The 20,606-nt window shown below is 40.5% G+C and overlaps 1 protein-coding gene and 1 long non-coding RNA gene across 3 annotated transcripts in view; one reads left to right on the plus strand and one right to left on the minus strand.

Moving 5' to 3' along the window:
* IGF2BP3 (insulin like growth factor 2 mRNA binding protein 3) overlaps positions 1-20,134 on the plus strand; it is a 118,167-nt gene extending 98,033 nt beyond the window's left edge. For both annotated transcript variants that reach the window (XM_064166949.1, XM_064166950.1), the window contains exons 12-16: positions 6,624-6,743; positions 11,147-11,221; positions 14,843-14,974; positions 16,254-16,367; positions 17,266-20,134. In XM_064166949.1, the coding sequence (XP_064023019.1) occupies positions 6,624-6,743; positions 11,147-11,221; positions 14,843-14,974; positions 16,254-16,367; positions 17,266-17,367 (543 nt within the window). In that variant the 3' untranslated portion in view covers positions 17,368-20,134. The remainder of the gene's footprint in view (positions 1-6,623; positions 6,744-11,146; positions 11,222-14,842; positions 14,975-16,253; positions 16,368-17,265) is intronic.
* Positions 8,663-20,594, minus strand: LOC135187899 (uncharacterized). Its single transcript, XR_010307486.1, has 2 exons — positions 20,334-20,594; positions 8,663-16,943 (listed from the first exon to the last, which is right to left on the minus strand). It is a non-coding gene; the product is annotated as an uncharacterized LOC135187899 (long non-coding RNA).
* Between the last annotated feature and the right edge of the window lie 12 nt (positions 20,595-20,606).

Genomic DNA, 20,606 nt, shown 5'->3' on the forward strand with positions numbered 1-20,606 from the left:
GACCTATCCACTAAGACTTTAAGTTTTCTTTAATGACTTGCTTGTTTCCAATGGAGGCTTAAACGTTTAGTATTGGAAAATGAACATGCTGGGATTTCTTTCATCAGTGTCAAAAGCTTATCTTTATTAATGCAATGAATCCTAGTGGAAAGTCTTAAAAGATACTTGGCTTTAAGTTGGTTTGTCTTTGCTGCAAGCATTTATTAGTAACTGAAAGCATTTACAACAGCTGTTGGCCAGGACAGTCCATCTCATTGCAAAAATGGTTTATGTTTTGGCTTTGCATCTGGTAGAGGGTTTGAACAAAAGGATACTTCGTGTCCTGACAAAGCCTAGGGTGCTCTGAAGACTGAGGCATTTGTAAATCTTCCTTGCCTTGCTGATGGTGATCATGGCAGTTGGGAAGGAGAAGTCTTTCATGTAGTTACTGCTGGTTTGTTTTGTGGTTTTTTTTTCAATTGACCAAGTGGATTTCTTTACTATTTAAGAACAATAAAACATCAGTAGCCCACTGGGCTAGGTGATAGTGAAACATTGGCTGAGACTTCTCCATGCAGTCTTAAAACAGTTTTTAATTGTTCCTTTCCCAGCTGAAAATGTTTGCTGGCTAGGAATGGCTAGGACTTCAAATAAATGTCTCATCTTAAGCTAATTCATTTACAACACATTTAAGAGTAAATTAAAACATGTACTGGAGATGCATAATGGACTTAAAAAGCAGCAGACATCTGATTCTATCCCCTCTGATGTAAATCAAGTTTTGTGTCAGACTTCAGTGGTTTTAATTATTTACAACCTTATCCTCAATGTTGTTATGGATTTACCATCCATGCTTTGACAGAGCAGGGGATCTATGGAGACACTTAAAAACATGACTAGGGAAAAAACTTGTGCTGTTGGCAGGCTTGCAGCAGTTAAACAGTAAAATTTGTACTGTTTAGGCTCGCAGGGAAAGATGAAGATTAATGGCCAAGTTAATATGAGAGACATAAATAACAAATATGTCCTCTTACTGGCCCTGCACACTCATACTGGCTGAAGGAGCCAATGAGTGACCTAGTAGCAGCATCAGCTGAAAACAAGAGAGGTAGATTCATCCTGGGGAAGAACTAAGAAGGCAAAACACTTTTAAAATGTTGTCCCCCATGTGAATGTCCTTGCCCCTTACTCTGGGGGTGTGGGACCTACGGTTCTTCTATTCTCTGCAGTGTCACAGCCTTGTATCCTGAGTTTTCTTCCTTCCCTGCCCATGCTTTGGCTGTTACACAAATATGAAATGAGGAGGTTTTTCCCCCTGATGGTTGGTAATGTAAGGGTAAAGTTCTCCTCCTTGTCTGGTTTAAAGCAGTTTGTAGGACTGGTGCAGAAGGCTGAAGGGCAGTCTGTTGGGCTTGATAGAGCTTTCTAATTCTACAAGCAAGAGTTGCAAAGAGTGAAACAGCAAATTTCCTTGTTTAGGAGTCCTCAGCTTCTAGCTGTGGTGTGAAACAGTAGCTCTTGTGCTGAGAAGGGCTTGGGGCAATATCCCAAGGAGGGAAGGAGCCTCACCCCAGCCGAGTCTGGAAGCTAAGAAATGGCTCCTTCTCCTAACCAGTGTGCCAGACCAAGTATAATGTTATAAGAATGGTAGTTGAGAAGTTATTCTGGGAAAACCTTCTGTAGGGATGCAGAGTCTGGATGAAAGAGACCATCCTGACAGTACCTGCAGTGCAGGGCTTCCAGGCAAGCCAGGTGTGAAAGGGGGAAGCAGCCAGGGGTTACAAGATTTATCAACAAATTAGGCTGAATCCTGTGTGGAGGTAGTAGGAATTTAAGAAAGGGTTTTAATTCCCCCTCCCTTTTTCTTTCAAAAAGAGAATAGTTGGTATAGACCATTCAGCTAGAGACACATGGCTGGTGTTCAGGGACTTGCAGGAGGTGTGGAAGGAGGCATATCCAAGCTGCTACAGGTTAAAGAGAGTTGGACTGGTGTAAAACCCTTGAGTGACTGATGTGCAGAAGCAGTTGCTTAGCTTCATCCAACAGGGTAGATCAATATTACATCTTGGTGTTAGATCACTGTTTTCATGCATTTAAATGAGCAAGAAGGAAACCTGATTTAAGTTGGCTTCCGAAGTTTCAATTCTGTACTTCAGTTACCTTCCCAAAAGCTTTAGCGTGCTCTTGTACAACCATAGCTACCCTTCATTAACACAGTGACCACATCTTTCTCTTCAAACAAGTGTGCAGCTTATCATTTGCTTTGGTTAATACATTTTTTACCTTTCTTGTTAAAAATTAATGAATGGTGCTTTTATTTGCTTGATTCGTGTTTAACCTCTGATTTTCATCAGGCTACATCTGGATGGGCATCAGAATCCAGTTAATGAATAAAGCCAGCATTTAAAACAGTCTTCATTAGTTAAATGTGTTGGAATTGGATGAAAATTCCTTATAGTCTTTATCCAGCATATTTAATGATGGTAATTTTACATGCTGATTTTAATTCTAAAAAACTAAGTTCTCAATCTGAATGAACATCTGGGTGGTGTCTGTGTGCCCCAACTAGATGAGACAAATTTCTCTCCCCAAAGAAACATTCCTCAAGCATATGCAGGCCTGCTGCCCCACCACTCAGTTTGTAGCTCGCTTTATACTGTTCAGACCTGTGCAGCATTAGGGTTTGACTGGTTTTGGGCCAATCCCACAACTATTGCTAGAGCAGAAGTCATGGTCTGCTCACAGCAGGCATCTGAGGCAGTTACTTGCAAATTGGGGTGGGTATAAGAATGATCCATCTTGGAGAACCTAAGTTACTCTTTTAAGAATCCTTTCTGGTTTTGCACATGTCTGTCAGTTCCCAGGCCTGGGCTGGTCTTAAACCAATTTCTTGTGTGTGTGTGAATAGGGAAGATGAGAAAATTGCACAGAATTCTCCATGTTCAAGAGACTTTTGTTCAAAAATGACTTGATTACTAATTCCACGACTTGAGCTTTACAACTTCAGTAACAAATCCACACTGGTTTAACAGTTGGACTGTAAAGGAATTAAAATTCATAACTACATCATTAAGGTTCTTAAAATGAAGTAAAAGATAAACTGAAAGATGTTTTCTAGAGTTATTACAGGCAGAGACTCTCCAAGATTATATATATACACGCATCTATATTTGAGCTTTTTAATTTCATATGTTTAAGCAAACTTGGCCTTGTTAGAGAAGTGAACATTGAAGCTCAGATTCCACATAGTGGGAAAATAGTTCCCTAAATTTAGTGCTTTTAACATATGTTTAAGATTTAGGAATCTATTTCTGCTGTTAGCCAGGCTAGGAGTTCCTGGAAAGCTCTGCGACTTATGTGACGTGGCATGGGGAAGATTAAATTATGGTTGATTTTCTTCCATCCTAAGCTCCACAGAGGCATCTGTAAGATTGATGGGTGGTGTAGTCATTGCATTATGTTTTGATGGGTTTCGTTTACAGGGTAGTCTTCCAGTAAATATAAAGGGATTTAAAAATCATTGTGGCTAAGGAGGTGGACAGATAATAAATTGAACTTGATGTTATGATACTCATTTAAAAGCCTCAGCTAGGTTTGATTTTTGCCAGAAGGAAAGAAGAGCTGGTTTTGATGTTCATGATCTAAAACAAATTAAACAGGAGGGGGTTTTGAGTGGTTAAAAATCAGTGTGGCTAAGGAAATGGACATAATCTCTCTAAATCCTGCCTAATGTTGCACTGCAAGTCACACATGTGCCAGCGAGCTTCTGAGGCTGGACATTGACAGACTCTCCACCATTCCTTAACAAACATGTATCACTATTACACCAACACTGAAGTTTAACATTGAAGAACTTCACTCTCAAAAGTAGCAAGAGACCTCTAGGAGACTGTGAGGAGGGATAGGGGTAGGGGGGGAAGGGTGTAAGAGTGAGCTGACTGCAGCTGGGCAGAATGCACAGCTTCTATCTTTCATCGGCTTTGCTGCCCATGTTTCACGTTTAAGGGTGAGGAAGCAGAAAGGAATTTCAGTGGTGAACTGAAACTAGCCAAGAAAGTGGCTTGAAATCATGCTTTGGGAAGAAGAGAGGGAAAACTGTGCTGCAGGCAGATGGGCAGCTGAGGGAAGGCAGGAAATTTCTGCAAACAAAAGTAATGAAGTTTGATTGGTTATTATAGTCGAGAGATGTCTGGAGGTAGGTTTAGGTAGAAACCACATAAATCTTTGAAAACCAAGTCAAGTTACATGTTTGGTTGGTAGCAGTGCTGTATGAATTAACTGGAAGGTGTTGTGCATTACTTCAAAGTTCAGATGGAAGAAGGTAGCTGGAGTTGTATGCAGGAGGCAGTGGACTCTTGTAGGAGCTGGAGCTCATGTGGGCACTTGAAGGTAGGGATGAAGATGATGGAGCAAAGGACGGATGGCTAAGGTGTCTGCATCTGGATTCGAAAGAGAGGTTCCTCTACACTCAGTACAGTTAGTATGGGTGCTTGCAACAAAACCAGAGAACACAAAATGCCTTGTGAGTTTGCATCCCTTCAGAAACAGTTCTCTGAAGTGGTGAGATCAAGTAAGCACCTACAGTAGTGTTTCCAAGTCACTGGGAATCTTGCTGAATTCACAATGAACGTGTGAAAGGACTTAGGGTGAGTACATGCAGGATGTTTGCAATAATAGGAGGAGAAAATGAGTAATCTTCTGGAAAGCAATATAATATATATAATGAAGTGACTGGTATCTTGAATTGCAAATATGTAGTTATAGGGTGTAGTTTTGAGGTTGTTTTACACTGACCTTTGGCAGATTAAAAGGGCGTTTCCACCTTTTCCCCCTGCCTTGACCTAACTGATGTTGCTTACTCCCTCATCCTAGGACTGCCACTTGTGTGGCACTCTATTCTAGTCAGAGCCCCACTGCTCGACTTAAAAATCGGCTGAATCTGCAGTCCTGCTGGCCACAAAACACACAGGGCAACGGGGAGACTGGGTGTGGAGGGCTGCAACTGCTGTCCAGGCAAAACATGGGCTTTAACCAGCATAAACTGACTGTACCTCTTGATGCTCTGTAGGTGTGAAAACACAGGATGAGTTGTGCAACTGTTGCCTTCACCTGAAGGGACTGGCAGAATGTGTTTCTATTCTTAATATCCTATTTTGTTTTGGGTTTTTTCCCACCTGGTACATGGAGCTGTGCCTGGAATTTGTTTCCTCTGAGGCTACAGTTGACTTGTGTTTACCAAAAACAGAAGTGGTAAAACTTGGAAACAAGCATTTTGCTCTGATTTGTTTATGGTTAATGCCCTGGGACTTTGCTTCCCCTTGAAAGAAGTTAGTGGAGTTTGAAAATAAACAGAGGGCGGGTTTTTTTGTTGTTGTTTTTAGAGTTGCAGCTGCTGTTTGCTTTGTGTTGTATGTAGGTATATACTTTTGTTCTGAAAATACCCCAGGAGAAGCTCCTTTTGTGAGCTTTCCATGTGTGGGTCTGTATCCCTACTGATGAAATGAGTGCAGCTGATCCCACATGGTCCGCTCACTGGTGCTCAGGCTGGTCTGCACGACAGGCACTAAGGATGAGCATGACTGCTTCACCTTCAAATACCTCCTCAGGAAAAGGGCTTGTTGGCTTTGCTTGAGGATAAGCAGGGTTTTGAAAATATGCAAGAAGGCTCCATAGAGTAAGAAATGCTTTAAAAAGGAGAGAGGTCTTAAATGCCTCCTGGTTTAAAGAAAGACTTGTGAGAAATGCTTTTGAGAAGTAACCCTGAAGTAAGTGGATGGATTAATGGCACGGTGGCATGATGGGTTCTCAGCAGTGCTCCATCAGTCCAAAACAAGCTCTTCTGAGGCTGGTGAAGTAGTTATGGCTTATTGTGGCATATGTAATCCTGCGGTTTGATCATTGCTGCGCAGCACACGGCCAATCTCAAGTGTTGCGCTGTGCTCTCCAGCTGGGCCCTCTGCTTGAAAGCAATAGGAAGCTGCAGCGGTGCCTAACATCTGATGGGTACAGTGGTAGGGTCCTCTCATTTTTAAGAATGCTTGATCTGGCATCTAATTTACTGGCCTGCTGGAGGCCTGCTGCCAAGGCTCCAACTGTTGCATAATGTTACACAGGAGGAATTGCTGGCAGTTTTCAAGCTGGCTATCATTCCAGATCACTCCCACACAAAGGAAATTGTAGCATATATGTAACTGGGAGGTTTTTTTGTGCCTCTCTCAGCATAATCTGAAAATGAAAAAAATAAGCAGGAAAACTAGAAAGAGTTTGCCTGCTTAGGCTGTAGCCCATCTGCTGGTAGCAGCCTCATCTGCAGTCTTTCATGTGGAAGGGAGTTCAGACAGTGACAGGTAAGAAAGCAAGCCTTGCAAAGAAGCAACATCTCAATTGTTTTATAAAACTCTAAATGTTGAAGTTGCAAGTGTTTTATGGAAGATGAAAGAGTCTTCTTTTGGCTCAAACTGTTCTTTCATGTTCTGTGAATCTTGTGGTTCCCAGGAGAAGCCAGACCCTTAATATTCAGACATCACAGAGCACCATAAGATTTCCCCTTCATTTCCATGCATGCCTGTTCCATACCCGTTTTCCTGTCAGTCTGATTTCTAATGTTCAAAAACATTCACTGCATATTTCCTTCTTCCCAACAGCAACAGCCCGAGTCTGAGACTGTTCATCTGTTCATCCCAGCCTTGGCAGTTGGAGCTATTATTGGCAAGCAGGGACAGCACATCAAACAACTTTCTCGTTTCGCAGGCGCATCTATTAAGGTATTATTGCACTGAGTAACTTTTTGTCTCTTCTCCGTGACACTTCCCGCAAGTTTGCACAAGCAGTGTTTTTGTGAACCTCCTCCCCCACTCTGTGCTTAGAACGTGATAAATGGTACACTTGTTTATACATCATCTTTTAATCTTCCTTAAGACAAGATAATTAGAAGCATGTTTTCGAGCGTCTCCTGAGGTGTGAAATATAAGCTGCAAAGAGAACTACTTTGGTGGTCTCGGTTTCTTAGAAACAGACTGAAGTCTGAATGGTGCCGAGGTTGAAGGCTTCCTTCTTGCTTTTGGTAAAGTGAAAATTGGTGAGGTAAACTTCCTTTCTAAAAATAGCAGCACAGGTGAAGCCTCATGCTGCTGTGACAGCTCTTGTGCTGTTCCAGGTGGATCAGTCTGGATTGCCAAGCTCAGATGGCTCCACGCTGAAGCATCCATGCTTTAAAATGACCCATGTGCTCCAATCTCCTGGGCCTGGTCACGTCTTTCAAATCATGCTTTTCTCAGCACCTTGCTTTACCATCCAGCTTTTCAGGTGGTGATTGCCTCAGCGCAGCTACCAACAAGATGCTTTGCAGAGGCTGACCTAAAGGACACTTAAGTTGGAATATTAGTCAGTTTGAAATCCTCCTTGCCTGTGCTACAGGGGTTAGTACCCAGTACCATCCCTTGGGTTTCTGCTACTAACGCCATCGTTATCACACCTATCTTCTTTAGATGCTTGAGCATAGCCAGTAACACTGTTCTGTGCTCCAAAAATTGTTTTGTCCTAATTAAGAAAGAAAAAAAAAGAAAGGGTGTGGGGAAACACACTGTGTATCTTTGTGTTGTTGAAGTGAGACTTCCCTGCACAGATGATTTTTTCTCTTCTTCGGGAGATTTGATCTGTCTAGTGAGTGCTATGGCAGGGGTCTGCCTAAGGTCAGGGGCAGAGGAATAGGAGCTGGCTCATGAGTTGAGTTTGGTGTAGCCAGTGAGGCTGGGCTTGGCTTGGAAGGTGCTCATCTAAGTGTTACAGAGCAAAATAATTGGGGAGATGATGAATGAGTCTTGTGTGTGGTTCACTCAATGCTGATCTGTTTACTGGCCTGTCAACCAGCTGGCAAGCTGCCTGATAACATCCTTTATTGAGCAGTACATGAAATAATTGTTATAGTACCCAGATGGTTTACATTAGTAGGGTACTAATAATCATATTTTTAGTGGGAGAAAAGAAGAAAATAAATGTTGATTTTTTTTTTTAAAGAAATTGAGATCTGTCTTGCATAGAGTTTGAACTGTTTCATCTATTTCCTCTTTCTCCATTCCCTTAGTTTGTATCTGAAGTGGTACATGAAAGGTATTGCTAGGTGGACAGAGAAATATGAAGTAACCTGGACTTCAAGAACCCCTTCAAACTAGTTCTTTAAGTTGGTCTTTGGAAGACAGTTGAAGGGAAAGAGTTTCCTGCCATTTCTCATGCATCTGGCTAACAGAGGTCTCTGCCTTCCTCTACTGGCTGGCACTGCTCTACCTTAGTACGTTTAATGTATTAAATGAAACTCGGTGCAATTAGTGCCAGCTCTGCTCTTTTGTTTCTTCAGTAGGAATAAAGAAGGTTTGTATGGAAATAAGATTAAATCTTAACAAAGCTGCAGAGGTGCTCTCCACTTGCCTCGGTCTGAAAGTATTAAATACAACATTTAGGAGTAACTTACTCAGAACTCCTGAATTTCCCTTATGTGGACCACCTGCCCTTCATAACTTTTAGGCAAAATAATAAATTATGAATCAATTATGGATTTATGCTTGCAGCTGTGAGTTGAAGAGAGTACTGCCTGAGTTAACTTCTAGCTTGCCAGACCAGTAATCATACTTTGTGGAAGAAGTCTTTGTGTATGACACTGAACTTAAGTCTTGAGTTGTGCTGTAGATTGTTACAGTTGAAAATGTTTTAGATTCTGATGTGGGTTGGGAACTTCTCCCCCCACACACACTAGTACTGAAATTTGCCAGACTAGCTCAGATGGCTTGGAAGTAAGATGAAGCTATATTTACAGCAAGGCAAAAGTTACTAGCATGTATACACAATATATTTACAAGTATTTACAAATCAGAAACAATACAGAAACCCAAACTCCTCCTTGCACAAAGAAAACACTTTCCAGAAGAGGTCAAAGCCACTCTCTCTATCTCCCTCTACTTTCCTGGACAGACAAGCAAAACAACCAGCAAAGCTTATGTTGTTTTCAGTGAGCCAAGATCAGTGGAAAGATATTAGAGTGAACAGGAAGTGAATAGATGCAGCATCACAGATCAGAGTGGGACAAATTGTTGACATTTTGGCTTTTTATCCCTCTCAGCAAACCAATAAATGACATAGGCTTTGTCATTTTCTTTTCACAACCAATGATCTCATTTCTCTCATTAAAATATTCCAATTAGCCTCAAACCAGCACACATCCCTGTGCGTCTTTCTTGTGCTCAAGCTGAGCTTTGTCCATGTGGTGAAATTCCTTAGCCTCAAAGTAAGACTAAACTGCAGATGCACAGGGGTTCTGCATGAGGCTCTGTTGTCCAGCTTGTTACTTTAGAGGTGTGTGGGGCTGTTGGTGAGCTCAGGTAGTTTTCCTGCGCTGGAGGTCATTACTTGCTAATAAAGACTTGATGTGGGGTTCCTGCAGACTCAATTATTCAGCAAAAGAACTGCAGTACAGTGTACTGCCCACTCTGTACTACAGTTCTGGGATGTCTTGGGAACTACTGGTGTCTCCTTGGTCATAAATATTCCCTGTCTCTGAATGAGTTGGGATGAGTGGTGCAGGTTTTGGGTGTACAAACTTGTCAGCTTGTGACTTGGCAAACAGGAGGCTGATTGTTTCCTGCTTAGAAATGGAAAAGCTGTTTTCTCAAAGTTGACATATCTGCTATTTCATCCTATTTGTTACAAATGTAACTTCTCCCAAGTGCAAGTAGACAACATTAACGCAGAGGTCCCTTAGGATGTCCCTTCAGACACTGAAATGTTAGTGGGTGCATGTTTCTTACACAGCTCTCAGCCATGCTTTACTCCAGTTGCTGAGAACAGGACGTACTAAAATAAAAGCCAAGCAAGAAATGCCCCAGAGCATTTAAACACCTGTAAGATGTAACAAAGGCTTGATGGAAAGTATTTTCCCTGAAATGTCTATGAAAGTGTTGGTGTTCAGCAAGGAAATGTGAGTTGAAAGGCAGGCTACAATGTCCACTTTGAATGAAAGGCAATTGTTAGGCTGAGCTCAGTCAACTGACTCCAAAATGTGCCTTGAGATTTTGCCCCTTTAAAATATTTGTATGCCAAAGAATGAATGGTTTTAATCTGTGCTTGCCCTTACAACATGATGTCATATAAATGTACTACTATAAAGTGTATTTTTAGATGCAGCCAATTGGAATGCAGAAATCATATGGAAAATCAATATGCAAACTATATAACAAGGGTGCAGTGTTTTCCCCATCTTGGGGCACAATATGAATAATTATACAAGCTTCTGTTAGCAAAATTCTTGAGTGAGAATGAGGCATGGTGGCTGGTAATTTGTCTGAAATAAGCTACAGCTGTTAAATATGAATAACATCCCTGTGCCAACAGCTAAGATGAAATCCTGTAGTGTTTAATACATTGCCCATTCAACAGCGGCTATGTAATGCTAGACGCAACAATGGAAATGTCAGTTGTGATAAACAAAAGATTCATCCAGAATGTCAGAGGCTAGTTTGAATTATTTAATGCCACTGGAGTCTGGGAACAACACCCACAGAAGTCTTACTTTTGTGGTGACATGAACTGCTAAAGACCCTGCAGGCATCTCTGTCTCAGCTCTAGTGGGGCTTAATTTTTATTTGGGTCATACAAATAAACATCTGTAGATAAAAACCCCTTGGAAACTGCAAACTCATTGTCCAGCCTAGTGGAATGTTTTGTATCGGATTAGTTGCAACAGTAAAGTGATCTTCTGTTCTCATGGGGGGAGATATAAACTTTTGCTAATGGTCAAAACTTGTTAGAAACACTATTTGAGACTAGAGATGAGACTGTCTGTCTGCTAACCATACTTGTCTTTTTGAAGGCTGTGTCTTAATCTCTCAGACACATAAAAATGGCTTCTGGGATTTAGCCATATGTGGATCAGTAGCTGTGTCTTTAATTTTCAGAAGTAAATTTGCTTATGGTTTAGCCAATTTCTCTGTATCTCATTATAGCTAATTAATGCACTTTTAAGAGAACAAACCCATCATGATCGAAGAAGTGCAATGCTGCTGCCATAACGAATAGCTTTTCACTCTTGAACAGAATGTGAGACAGAAACAGGGAGGAGGTGGCTTTAAACTAGTCCTTCAAAAGACAGGATACCAAAAGCTATGTTTATCCATTCCAGATTGCTCCTGCTGAAGGACCAGATGCCAAGCTGAGAATGGTTATCATCACTGGACCTCCAGAAGCTCAGTTCAAGGTACAACATATTAAAAACTTGTCTGTGGTAGCCTTTGGATTGTAAGGGACAATACTGAAAGCAAAACTGGTTCCAAGCATTATTTTATCCAGAATTTTAGGAAACACTCTATTTTTTTACTTGCCTTTTCCCTAAAGGTATCTCCTATTGAGTATGACTAATACAGTACTACGAGAGGCCACTTTCTGGTCACCTGACAACTGGTGGGAGTTTCATACAAACTAGAATCAAATCTAGAATGAAAATGTGGCCGTATTACATTCCTAATTTTCCCTTTTTTTCTCCAAGCACAGTAGTTCAGTCTTTCTAGACTGTCTTCATACATGCAACAGTGTGTTTAATTGAGATAAAGCTGACAAGATGAGAAACTGAGTCTTCCCAGGTTGCTGTTGCATGCCAAATGGAAAAAGCTTTTTGTAGCTCTGTAGATAAATGCAGGATTTCTAATTCTATTTCCACTACAACTACAAGGAGATATTCAACCTGATTACCCCATTTGTGTTCAAATTGACTTCTGGAGTGGCCTTCTGCCTTAAGTGCCAAGGGATAAATCTAGTTACCCCAAGAGGAGTTGACCACGTTAGGAATGATGCAAACAACTCAGTGCAGCAGCCTGGCCTCATCGCAGCTGAGGCCCAGGGCAGGTAGGAAGTCACTTGGGAGTTCATGTCCTGGCATCGTTCTCTTGCCTGTTCTCGTTTCTGTCTTTTGTATTTTTGCTCCAGGGCATCTTGCAAGACGAAGGTGCACAAACTTCAGGCATATCTAGAATCAGTTTCATTAAAGCCTTTAGGAGCTTTGAAGAAGTATCAGGGCAGGCATTTTGCAGTAGTAATAGTGATCTAGATGCCTTTGGGATTATTGCCCAGCTACCATACACATTTAAGAAGCTACTGAAGACAAAGTGTAATTTAGAAGCTCTGCCTCCTTGAGGTTTTCTGTGTGCATGTGGGAACACGGCATGCTCCACATACGGGGTGCTTTTGTGATCTAGGATCAGCATAAGGTCAGATTCTGGCCATCTTTCCATGAGATATTGGTGAACTTGCCCTCAAATTTGGACATCTCTTGTCCTGACTTCTCATGTAGGCAAAGGCTGCAGGTTTTCAGCTTCCTCAGACTTGAAATCCCACAGAATTCTTTTACCAGCTCTTTATCCCAACCTGGAACATGCAAGGAGAAAATGATCTGTTTTCTGCACCCCATACATTGTTTTAAACCACAACAGTCAGTCACTGGTCTGCACTTGGGCTTCTGCTTGCACTAGCACAGCCAATGCTTCTGAGCTTGCTGGTCTGGTGAAGGAGAGGGCCTTTGGGGCTTCCTTTAGCTCCAGTCCTCAGTCTTTTACTACACTTTGAGCAATGCCCTCTTGGCTGAGATGGGCAGAGGCAGAGTTTAGTTCTTTCTTTTATCACCATTGTTAATCTGAAACATGCCTAAGAGGACCAAGATTAATGCTGTCCTGAAGTTCTGGTTTAGAAGGGTTTTTTCCACCTTTGAGCATAGACTATTGCTTGTTAGGCACCAAGAATGTAGTCTGGGTGCACAACAACTTGAAGTGGGAATAGCTGCTGCCCAGATGAGTAACCAGCTCTTGGAGAGGCGGTGTCATCCCAGAGCCTGTGAGTTTGGCATTCTTTCCCTACTACATTGTGTTCTACTGTTGTGATTCATGTCCATGGTAGTTGCAGTGGCTGCATCCCTTTCTTCCTCAGCTGCAGTGGCCTGAGGATGTGGTATGCAGAGCTATTTATTGGTAAGACAATGGGAAAAGAATATGCCACTGTTTGTAACCTCTGCTGCAGTGCTCCCAAGAGTTTAATCATACTTGTGACACCAACATTCAGAGATGATGTTGCCTTGGATCTGGGAAACAGGTATCAGTGAAACCTAACATACTCAAGTTATTTCAGTCAGTATTTTACTGTGAAGAAGGTGCAGCCCAGCTAGAACACCCCCTTTATTTTTAAGAGCCAAAATACTTGGGATGTTGGAAATAGAACTGCTGTCTCTTAAATCAGCATCCCACCTTGCTTTATAATTCAGCAGTAACAAATGCTTTCTCCTTAAAGTATCTCTTCCACAGAGCCCTGCAGCCTGGGCAGGTTGTCTCATGGTGTGATGCTCATGAAAAATTGCCGTCGAAATGAAAAGGACTAGGCTGGCTACTGTCTGTCCCTGACAAATTTGGAAGTAGTTGCAAATCTCCAGCTTGATAGCTGTGAGTAGTGTGCTAGCTGCTCTTGGCAAACCCTTTTGAAGTGTTTTGCTGGAGCAGCAATCTCTGATTCCAGGGCAGTTAATGGTGTCATTAATTGTACTGAATTTCTGAAAGGCTTGTGTAGTCTTTTGCCTTATTCGAAGACAATGGCTCTTGTCCTCTGGGACATAGTCCCATGAATCACAGTATCCCACCCAAGTCAGAGCCATGTGCTATAGATTATTCTGTGCTCTTCAGGTGGAGTTTGACTTACCCAAAATGCTGAGTGCTCTCAAGTTCAAGGTCACAAAATACCTACATTCTTATCCATTCAAGAGTAGTAAGACCTTGAGTAGGTTTTCAGGAGGTGAGCTAGAAATAAGATAAAACTGCCACTATTTAATTATCACATCATAAAACCTTCTGGACTTTTTCTCTCATATTTCATTGCAGTGGTGACCTGTAAGATGTTGGCTCTAGCATGTACGCAGTGGTAGGGTTGGTGAGCGTGATTTAAAAGACGGTAAAGAATCTGAACTGCAAAGGCTGTGTGGTACCAGGGTTATGGTCTTTACAGAGCACCTCCGCAGTGTCTCAAAAGAAATGTCCTTCTCATGCTTTTAAGAGTTGCAAAGTGGATCTGGTTAACATTTCTCAATAATTAACTGACAAAGGACAGGGGAAAAGGAAACAAACATGTTTTAAAATAGCAAGATTTATGAGCTTAGTCTCAGTGGATATGCTTCTTGCTACCTGGTACTTACATGTTCCTTAAAAAAGGGAACTGTGTGCTGGTCGGAGAAATACTGTTCCCATGGTGTTATTTAGATCTAGGTAGTGTGATTTTTCACTTTGAACAATTGAGCCAGCTCAGATTACTTTTTAACATGTGTTGCAATGGATTGTAAAACTAAGCTGCTAGCTCTAACTGGAGTCTTTATCCCATGATTTGGGTTTTGGTGGTTGTGTTTTTTATGGGTGGGGTTTTTTTTTGAGAAGTGGTGATTGTGGCTTGTTTTGCTTAGCATCCTTAAAAGAATGGGTTGCTGAGCAAATTGTGTTATCTGCTTCTGAGTGTAATAAAAAACTCTTAGGCAGATAGCTCTTCTTTCCACCACTTCTTAGCTCTACAGAGCTCTAATAGGTTGTCTTTTTTAATGTAATATTTCTACTGAACAGTAGAATAATGATGATTTCTGTTAAACTGCTCTGTGATTCCCTGGTTTGTCATGCAATCTTTAAAGTTTGACAGCAGTGCTTCCTATCTGGGTACAAAGAATTGTTGTATAAAAATGGTTACTGTATTTATTAGGGAAAATGTTTTGTCAAGGTTGTGAAGTGAGAATTCTTTCTGTAGAGTTTCTTGCTGTTAACTGGATTTCTGGAAGTGTATTCTCTAACTAAAAGCGTTTTTGCAGGCTCAAGGGAGAATCTATGGGAAACTTAAAGAAGAAAATTTCTTTGGACCTAAAGAAGAAGTGAAACTTGAGGCTCATATAAAAGTGCCATCCTATGCTGCTGGTAGAGTTATTGGAAAAGGAGGCAAAACTGTAAGTAGCTGAAATAAAGCTTCTACTGTTGCTATGTTTTGTATTCCAGTGTGTACAAAAGGCTTAAACCCTTAGCTAACTAATAGCTAATCCTTTGAAGTCACGTTAAAGCAGGTGTTATTTTCTTAGCTGTACTCAGATTTCTTTCTTTCCTTCCTTCTAGCATAGAGTCAAGAGAAGCCACTCTCCTGTAATTAAAAAATTAAGTTGCCTAACAAAAATCAATAGCCCCAGTCAGATCTGCAGGGCTTTTATTAATTGAAATGTAATTCTTCCATATAGAATGCACAGAGACCTGCTTCTGTGAACTTCAGGTTATGCCAGATAGCACACAGAGTTTGTATGAATCTCATTCAATTAAAATCAAATCCCCTATCTCCAAAGGTGGCTTTTCTGGACAAAACTGAGTAAAAACATAATTTCTAAATGAGCAGTAAGAAATTAAGACCTGTTTGGACCTCGCTATCATTTGCCCTCCCAACCTCCAATTTATTTGCTTCATCTTAACTGATGGTGTTTCTCAGGCTGTTTGTTGCACAAAATGACATTATTGAGAATTTTCAGTCTTGAAATGCTGCTAATACTGAAATACTTTTGTGGCTGTAAATCAGGTGCTAGCTGATATTTGCAAAGAAATGGTTTGCTTTTGGGTTTCTGTCCCTGAGTGCAGTGGGGTCTTGAAGTTAAGTGTCCGGAGGCAATGTGGTAAGGGGTTTAAGTACAGACATCTCTGAAAAGCTGCTCATCTAAAACATCTTTGATTTAAATAATGCAACACATTACTTAAATAGCATGAGTATATACAGGAGAGGCTTTGACCTTACCTCTATGGAGGCTGACAGGCTGCTGAAAATAATTTGGACATTTCTCACTGCACTTCCTGGAGCTCTCCATCTTGTGGACACTTTTCAAGGAAAAATGTAGAAATAGTTTGACTTTCTTCTTCCCTATACTACACATTTTATGAGTTTTCTGACCTTAAACTCATAAATTCAACTGTAACCACTAATTGCCTTTTAAAGTAATGTATTTAACACCTTCTGTGTGTTGTATTTAGTCTTTAAATCGCTTCTACAAACCCAGAGGAGCTGCTGCTAATTTGTTTTAGAGACACAAGAGACTCTTGCAGAGTGCACACTGCTGCACAAAGATGCTTTCTGTTAGGGGGCTTCTTTTCTGAAACACCACTTGTTTCTGTGGTCAGTGGCATTTTTGAGGCGTGACTGTTGTGGATAATTTGTTCGTTTATGATTTTCTGATTCCTGCTATCTATTTACAGGTAAATGAGCTTCAAAACTTGACAAGTGCAGAAGTTGTAGTCCCTCGTGACCAGACACCTGATGAAAATGATCAGGTGGTTGTGAAAATAACTGGTCACTTCTATGCATGCCAGGTAGGAGGACTGGAATGAATTTCTGTATTCCCTTCATTTTCTCCATGGCCCTTCCTTTATACCTATGTGCAGAGCCAAGGGATAGAAGACTTTTACTCAGGGTATAGAAAGCACTGCTTGCCAGGCCCCTCTAGCTGTCTTGCTACCACAAGCTTTCCTCATGTCCTAGAGAGATTTACAATGATATTGCAGTTACATGTTTAACATCTTAAATTCTCCTGGCCATGGGTAGTTTAGCAGCTCTGGCCCTGCTAAAACTTCCAAAACAAAAGAAAACCCAACATGATTGAAATTCAGGTGGAAAAGATACAGAAGCCAGCTCACAGTACCTGGCAAGAATTGCAATTGATCTGCATCATACGATCTGTTGATACAATGTCAGAGAAGGATGACCAAATTCTTTCCCTCACCTGACAATCTGATCAGACCACTTCCTTTTTATACTTCACTATGTATGACTTGTAGCTCAGAAAGGAGGTTGGAGGTTGCCAAGTTCTGAAGTCTGACTTTCTGGATTCTCTGGTGTATAAAAACATTGTCCACTCTCTACTAAAACAGTGGTTCTTGCAAACAAACCTGCAGAGGAGTAAAATGGAAGTACCTTGTAGCTTCAATAATATTAATGTCAGTAGCAATCTTCCTAAGTTTATACTTTCTATATGCACATCTACACTGTGTGAAAACTGACCATGCAGGCAGCTGTGGTGGGTGGAAAAGAGAAGTTAAAAATTAATGTGCGCATTATGACTAAGTATGTTTTAAGTAATGAGTAATCTTTAGTACTAGCAATTAAATGATTCCAGATTATCTTAATCCCAGTAGCCTCTGTAGCTGTTTGTGAACAGCAGTGGATGCAGCACGGCATCACGATGGGTTGTTTATTCTTTGTGTCCTTCAGCTTGCTCAGAGAAAAATTCAGGAAATACTGGCTCAGGTAAGAAGGCAGCAGCAACAGCAAAAAACATTGCAAAGCGGACAGCCTCAGCCAAGACGGAAATAAAGGTTTAGGAAACGGCCCATCAGAGACAGATGCCAGACCAAAGACAGACTGTGAGACAAAGAGACGGGTGGCGAGCACCCGTTGAAGTTATATGCAGAAGATCCACCAAGCCAATCACCTGTTCGAGGACCAGGCAACCGTTGAACGCTGTCTCTGAGAATGTATTCTTTAGGCTCTCTCAAACTTTTGAAACCCAGCTTTAAAATAAGGACCCCTTCACTTCCCTTTTGTTCTATTCTCACAACTTAACATAAACTCGTTAGTCTTTTTTTATTGTTCTTATTATTCCCCAGCAATTTTAGAACTTGGTTTAATGAAGCTTTCTCTTCTGAGTTCACTGGTTAAAAAAAAAAAAAAGGAGAAAAAAAAAGGAAAAAACCAACAGCAGCAGCAACAACAACAAGAGAAAAAAAAAGGCATTGCTCTTATAGGTCCATTGTAAAAGAAGCGACACATTTGGAGGGTGGGATCGCGGGTGGGCTAGGGTTAGAGCACGGGTATTGACAAGAGTTTAAGTGTTAGTCCCAACGTTGAAACAAGTGGCATTTTTTAAAATCAATTTGGTTGCATTTTTACATAACACTGCCATGAATAACCTAAGGGAAGTGTTGAATGGTGTTGGCCAGGGCATAAAAAGATAAATATGCATTTTTACTAAACTACCTCAGGCATTTAGTACCTCAATGAGAAATTGTTCCTCTTTTTTTTTTGTTTGTTTGTTTTGGTTTTTTTTAATTTACTTTTTTTTTGGTATTTTGTATACTTTATAAAGCTAATAGTTCTTGAGCATTTTATTTTTTTAAAAAAAAATTAAAATTTAATCAGCCACCAGCCAGGAGTACTACAGACTTATCGTGGGGGGGGGGGGGGAATTATAGTAGAGCACTTCTAGCTGCTGGCTGATGGGAGTAAGGTGGGTAAAAAAAAAAAAAAACAACAAAAAACACACAAACCTCAGATTTTTTTCTGAGGGCTTCAACACCATCATTTGTTTAAAAAAAAAATTCAGTGAATGTTCAAAAGATAGTGAATGATGCCAACATTCTGATAGCAGCAATGCCGTTTAGTTTTCTTTTAAGATGGGATGAAAAAGTTTGTGACGGTACTTTTTTGGGAACAGGACAAGGAAGTGATGGCAAGAGGCTGGGGTTGGGGGAAAAAAAAAATTAGAAGGCTGCAAGAGGCTGAATTTTTTTTTGTGTTACTTGATTGAATGCATGAACCCTTTGTGCCTTTGACCATCACTACCTAATAATGCTACATTTAACCATTTGCAGCCCATTTGGACTTTGCCATTTTGTTCAAAGAGCAAGCTTCATCTTCAGTTTGATAGAACACTTGGATCTGGTAGAGCGTATTTGAGGCCGTGAGGGTCTCTGCTGCCTGCAGATCGCATCATAGTGCTTTCAGTTACCACGATGGGGGAAGGTCAAACAGTGTTTGATCACATTGAAAGATAATGAAAGGCTAAGTTTACATATCCAGCCGCTGTTATGGGCCACACTAAGCCACTTTGAAGGTTTTAAGAACTATTACAAGTAAAAAAAAAAAAGAAAGAAACAAATCAACAAACAACAACCTCTCTAGCCTGGCTTATAATAGATGCAGCAGGATTTATGCACGTTCTGCAACCAACCATTAGAGAAGAAAAAAATAAACTAAAATAAGAAACAACAAAACCAACCATAAAATAAACCATCAAAAAAGCAGGGATAGAACAGGAAAGTTACCAAAATTTTTTTTTTGATTTCCGAATGTAATTTGAATGATGATTGTGGTAATAGTGACACATTCAAGTTTCTACAATAAACTTCAGTCTACCTCAGTTTAAAGAAGAAAAAAAAAAAAGAAAAAAAAAGAGAAAAAAAAAATGTGGCAACACATGGTGCATAAAGACTGCTGTGTGTGTGTGCGCGCGTGCGCGCGCCTGTATGCGTGTGGTCGACAGAGCCATGCTATTACCTCTGAACCTTTTTTTTTTGTGACTTATTTTTTTGTGCATGAGATGATCAGAATCACCATGCTGCACTGATTTGAGGGGCACAACGAGCAAAAAAAAAAAAAAAAAAAAGAAAAGAGAAAAAAAAAAATAAAAAAAACCACATTTGTTTCATCATTTTGTTATCTACCTCTTAGGTTCATGTTGAAATAGAGGCATTACTACATAGACTAGATAATTTTTCCCAAAGATCATTGTTGTACAGATTAGATAATTTTGGAAATGGTCTGAAGTGTTTTTTCCTGCATCTCTTCTTTACTAATTGGTTTAAAAACCACAAACTTATGTTGTAGTATTAGCAAAGAAAAATGAATTCCTTTTTCTTTTTTGACAGTGACCTTCGTCTAGCCTTTAGGATAACTTTTTTTTTTCTTACGAATTTAAAATTACTGAAGTATGGGAAGTCATAGCATTTTAATTTTTGTTGAGGCTTAAGTCAGTCTGACATTCCTTTCTTAACATTGGAGGGAGATTTGACTTTATTTTCCATAAAATTACTTTACGAATAGGCGCTGCATTTGCATCTGCTGATTTAAATACTGTCATCTCTTTAAATTTCTAGACTTAGTATGGTAAATTGTTTTTCTTTTCAACTGAGACTTGGTAATTTGGAGTATTTGGGAATAGCTAGAAAGTGAATACTGTAAATGATTTCAACATCCACAAAGTATGGATCATTTTTCATCTGTAATGTGCCCCCCAATGCAGCTCCACTTGCCAGATGCCTCTGAATGGAATAAAGAGTTTAACTCCTATCATCAGATTAAAGTTGTGTGGTTTATGTTGCCTTTTTTTTTTGGTGGTGTTTTGGGTGGTTTTGTGTTGTTTTTTCTAATTAATGAGGCATAGGCAGACTGTTCTAGGTATTTGTGGTACTTTGATCAGGTTGGTCATACTGACTGGATGAGGACGAAGTCACCCACAGGTATTCCATAGCCAGCAGCCTGGTTATGATGTCTGCACTTACCAGTAGAAGCAGCAGTGGTAAATTCATCTTCTCCCTCTCATGTAACATAGCTGTTCAGTCTAGAAGACAACCTATAGTTCATGATTTCAGTCTTAGATCACACAAGCTCATCTGCTGCGGAGGGGACACATTCTCAACAGTCCTAACACAGGGCAAACATGAAAAGATCTTTAACAAATTTGAAGTGAGGTCTGAATTGCAGTCATTTTTCTTTGGTGCTTGTTGAGTGATGAAGCTGTGCAATGAGCATATCCTTAGAAGCTCAGAACCACT

This window comes from Pogoniulus pusillus, chromosome 28 (genome assembly GCF_015220805.1).
Source record: "Pogoniulus pusillus isolate bPogPus1 chromosome 28, bPogPus1.pri, whole genome shotgun sequence".
In the NCBI taxonomy this organism is placed as follows: domain Eukaryota; kingdom Metazoa; phylum Chordata; class Aves; order Piciformes; family Lybiidae; genus Pogoniulus; species Pogoniulus pusillus.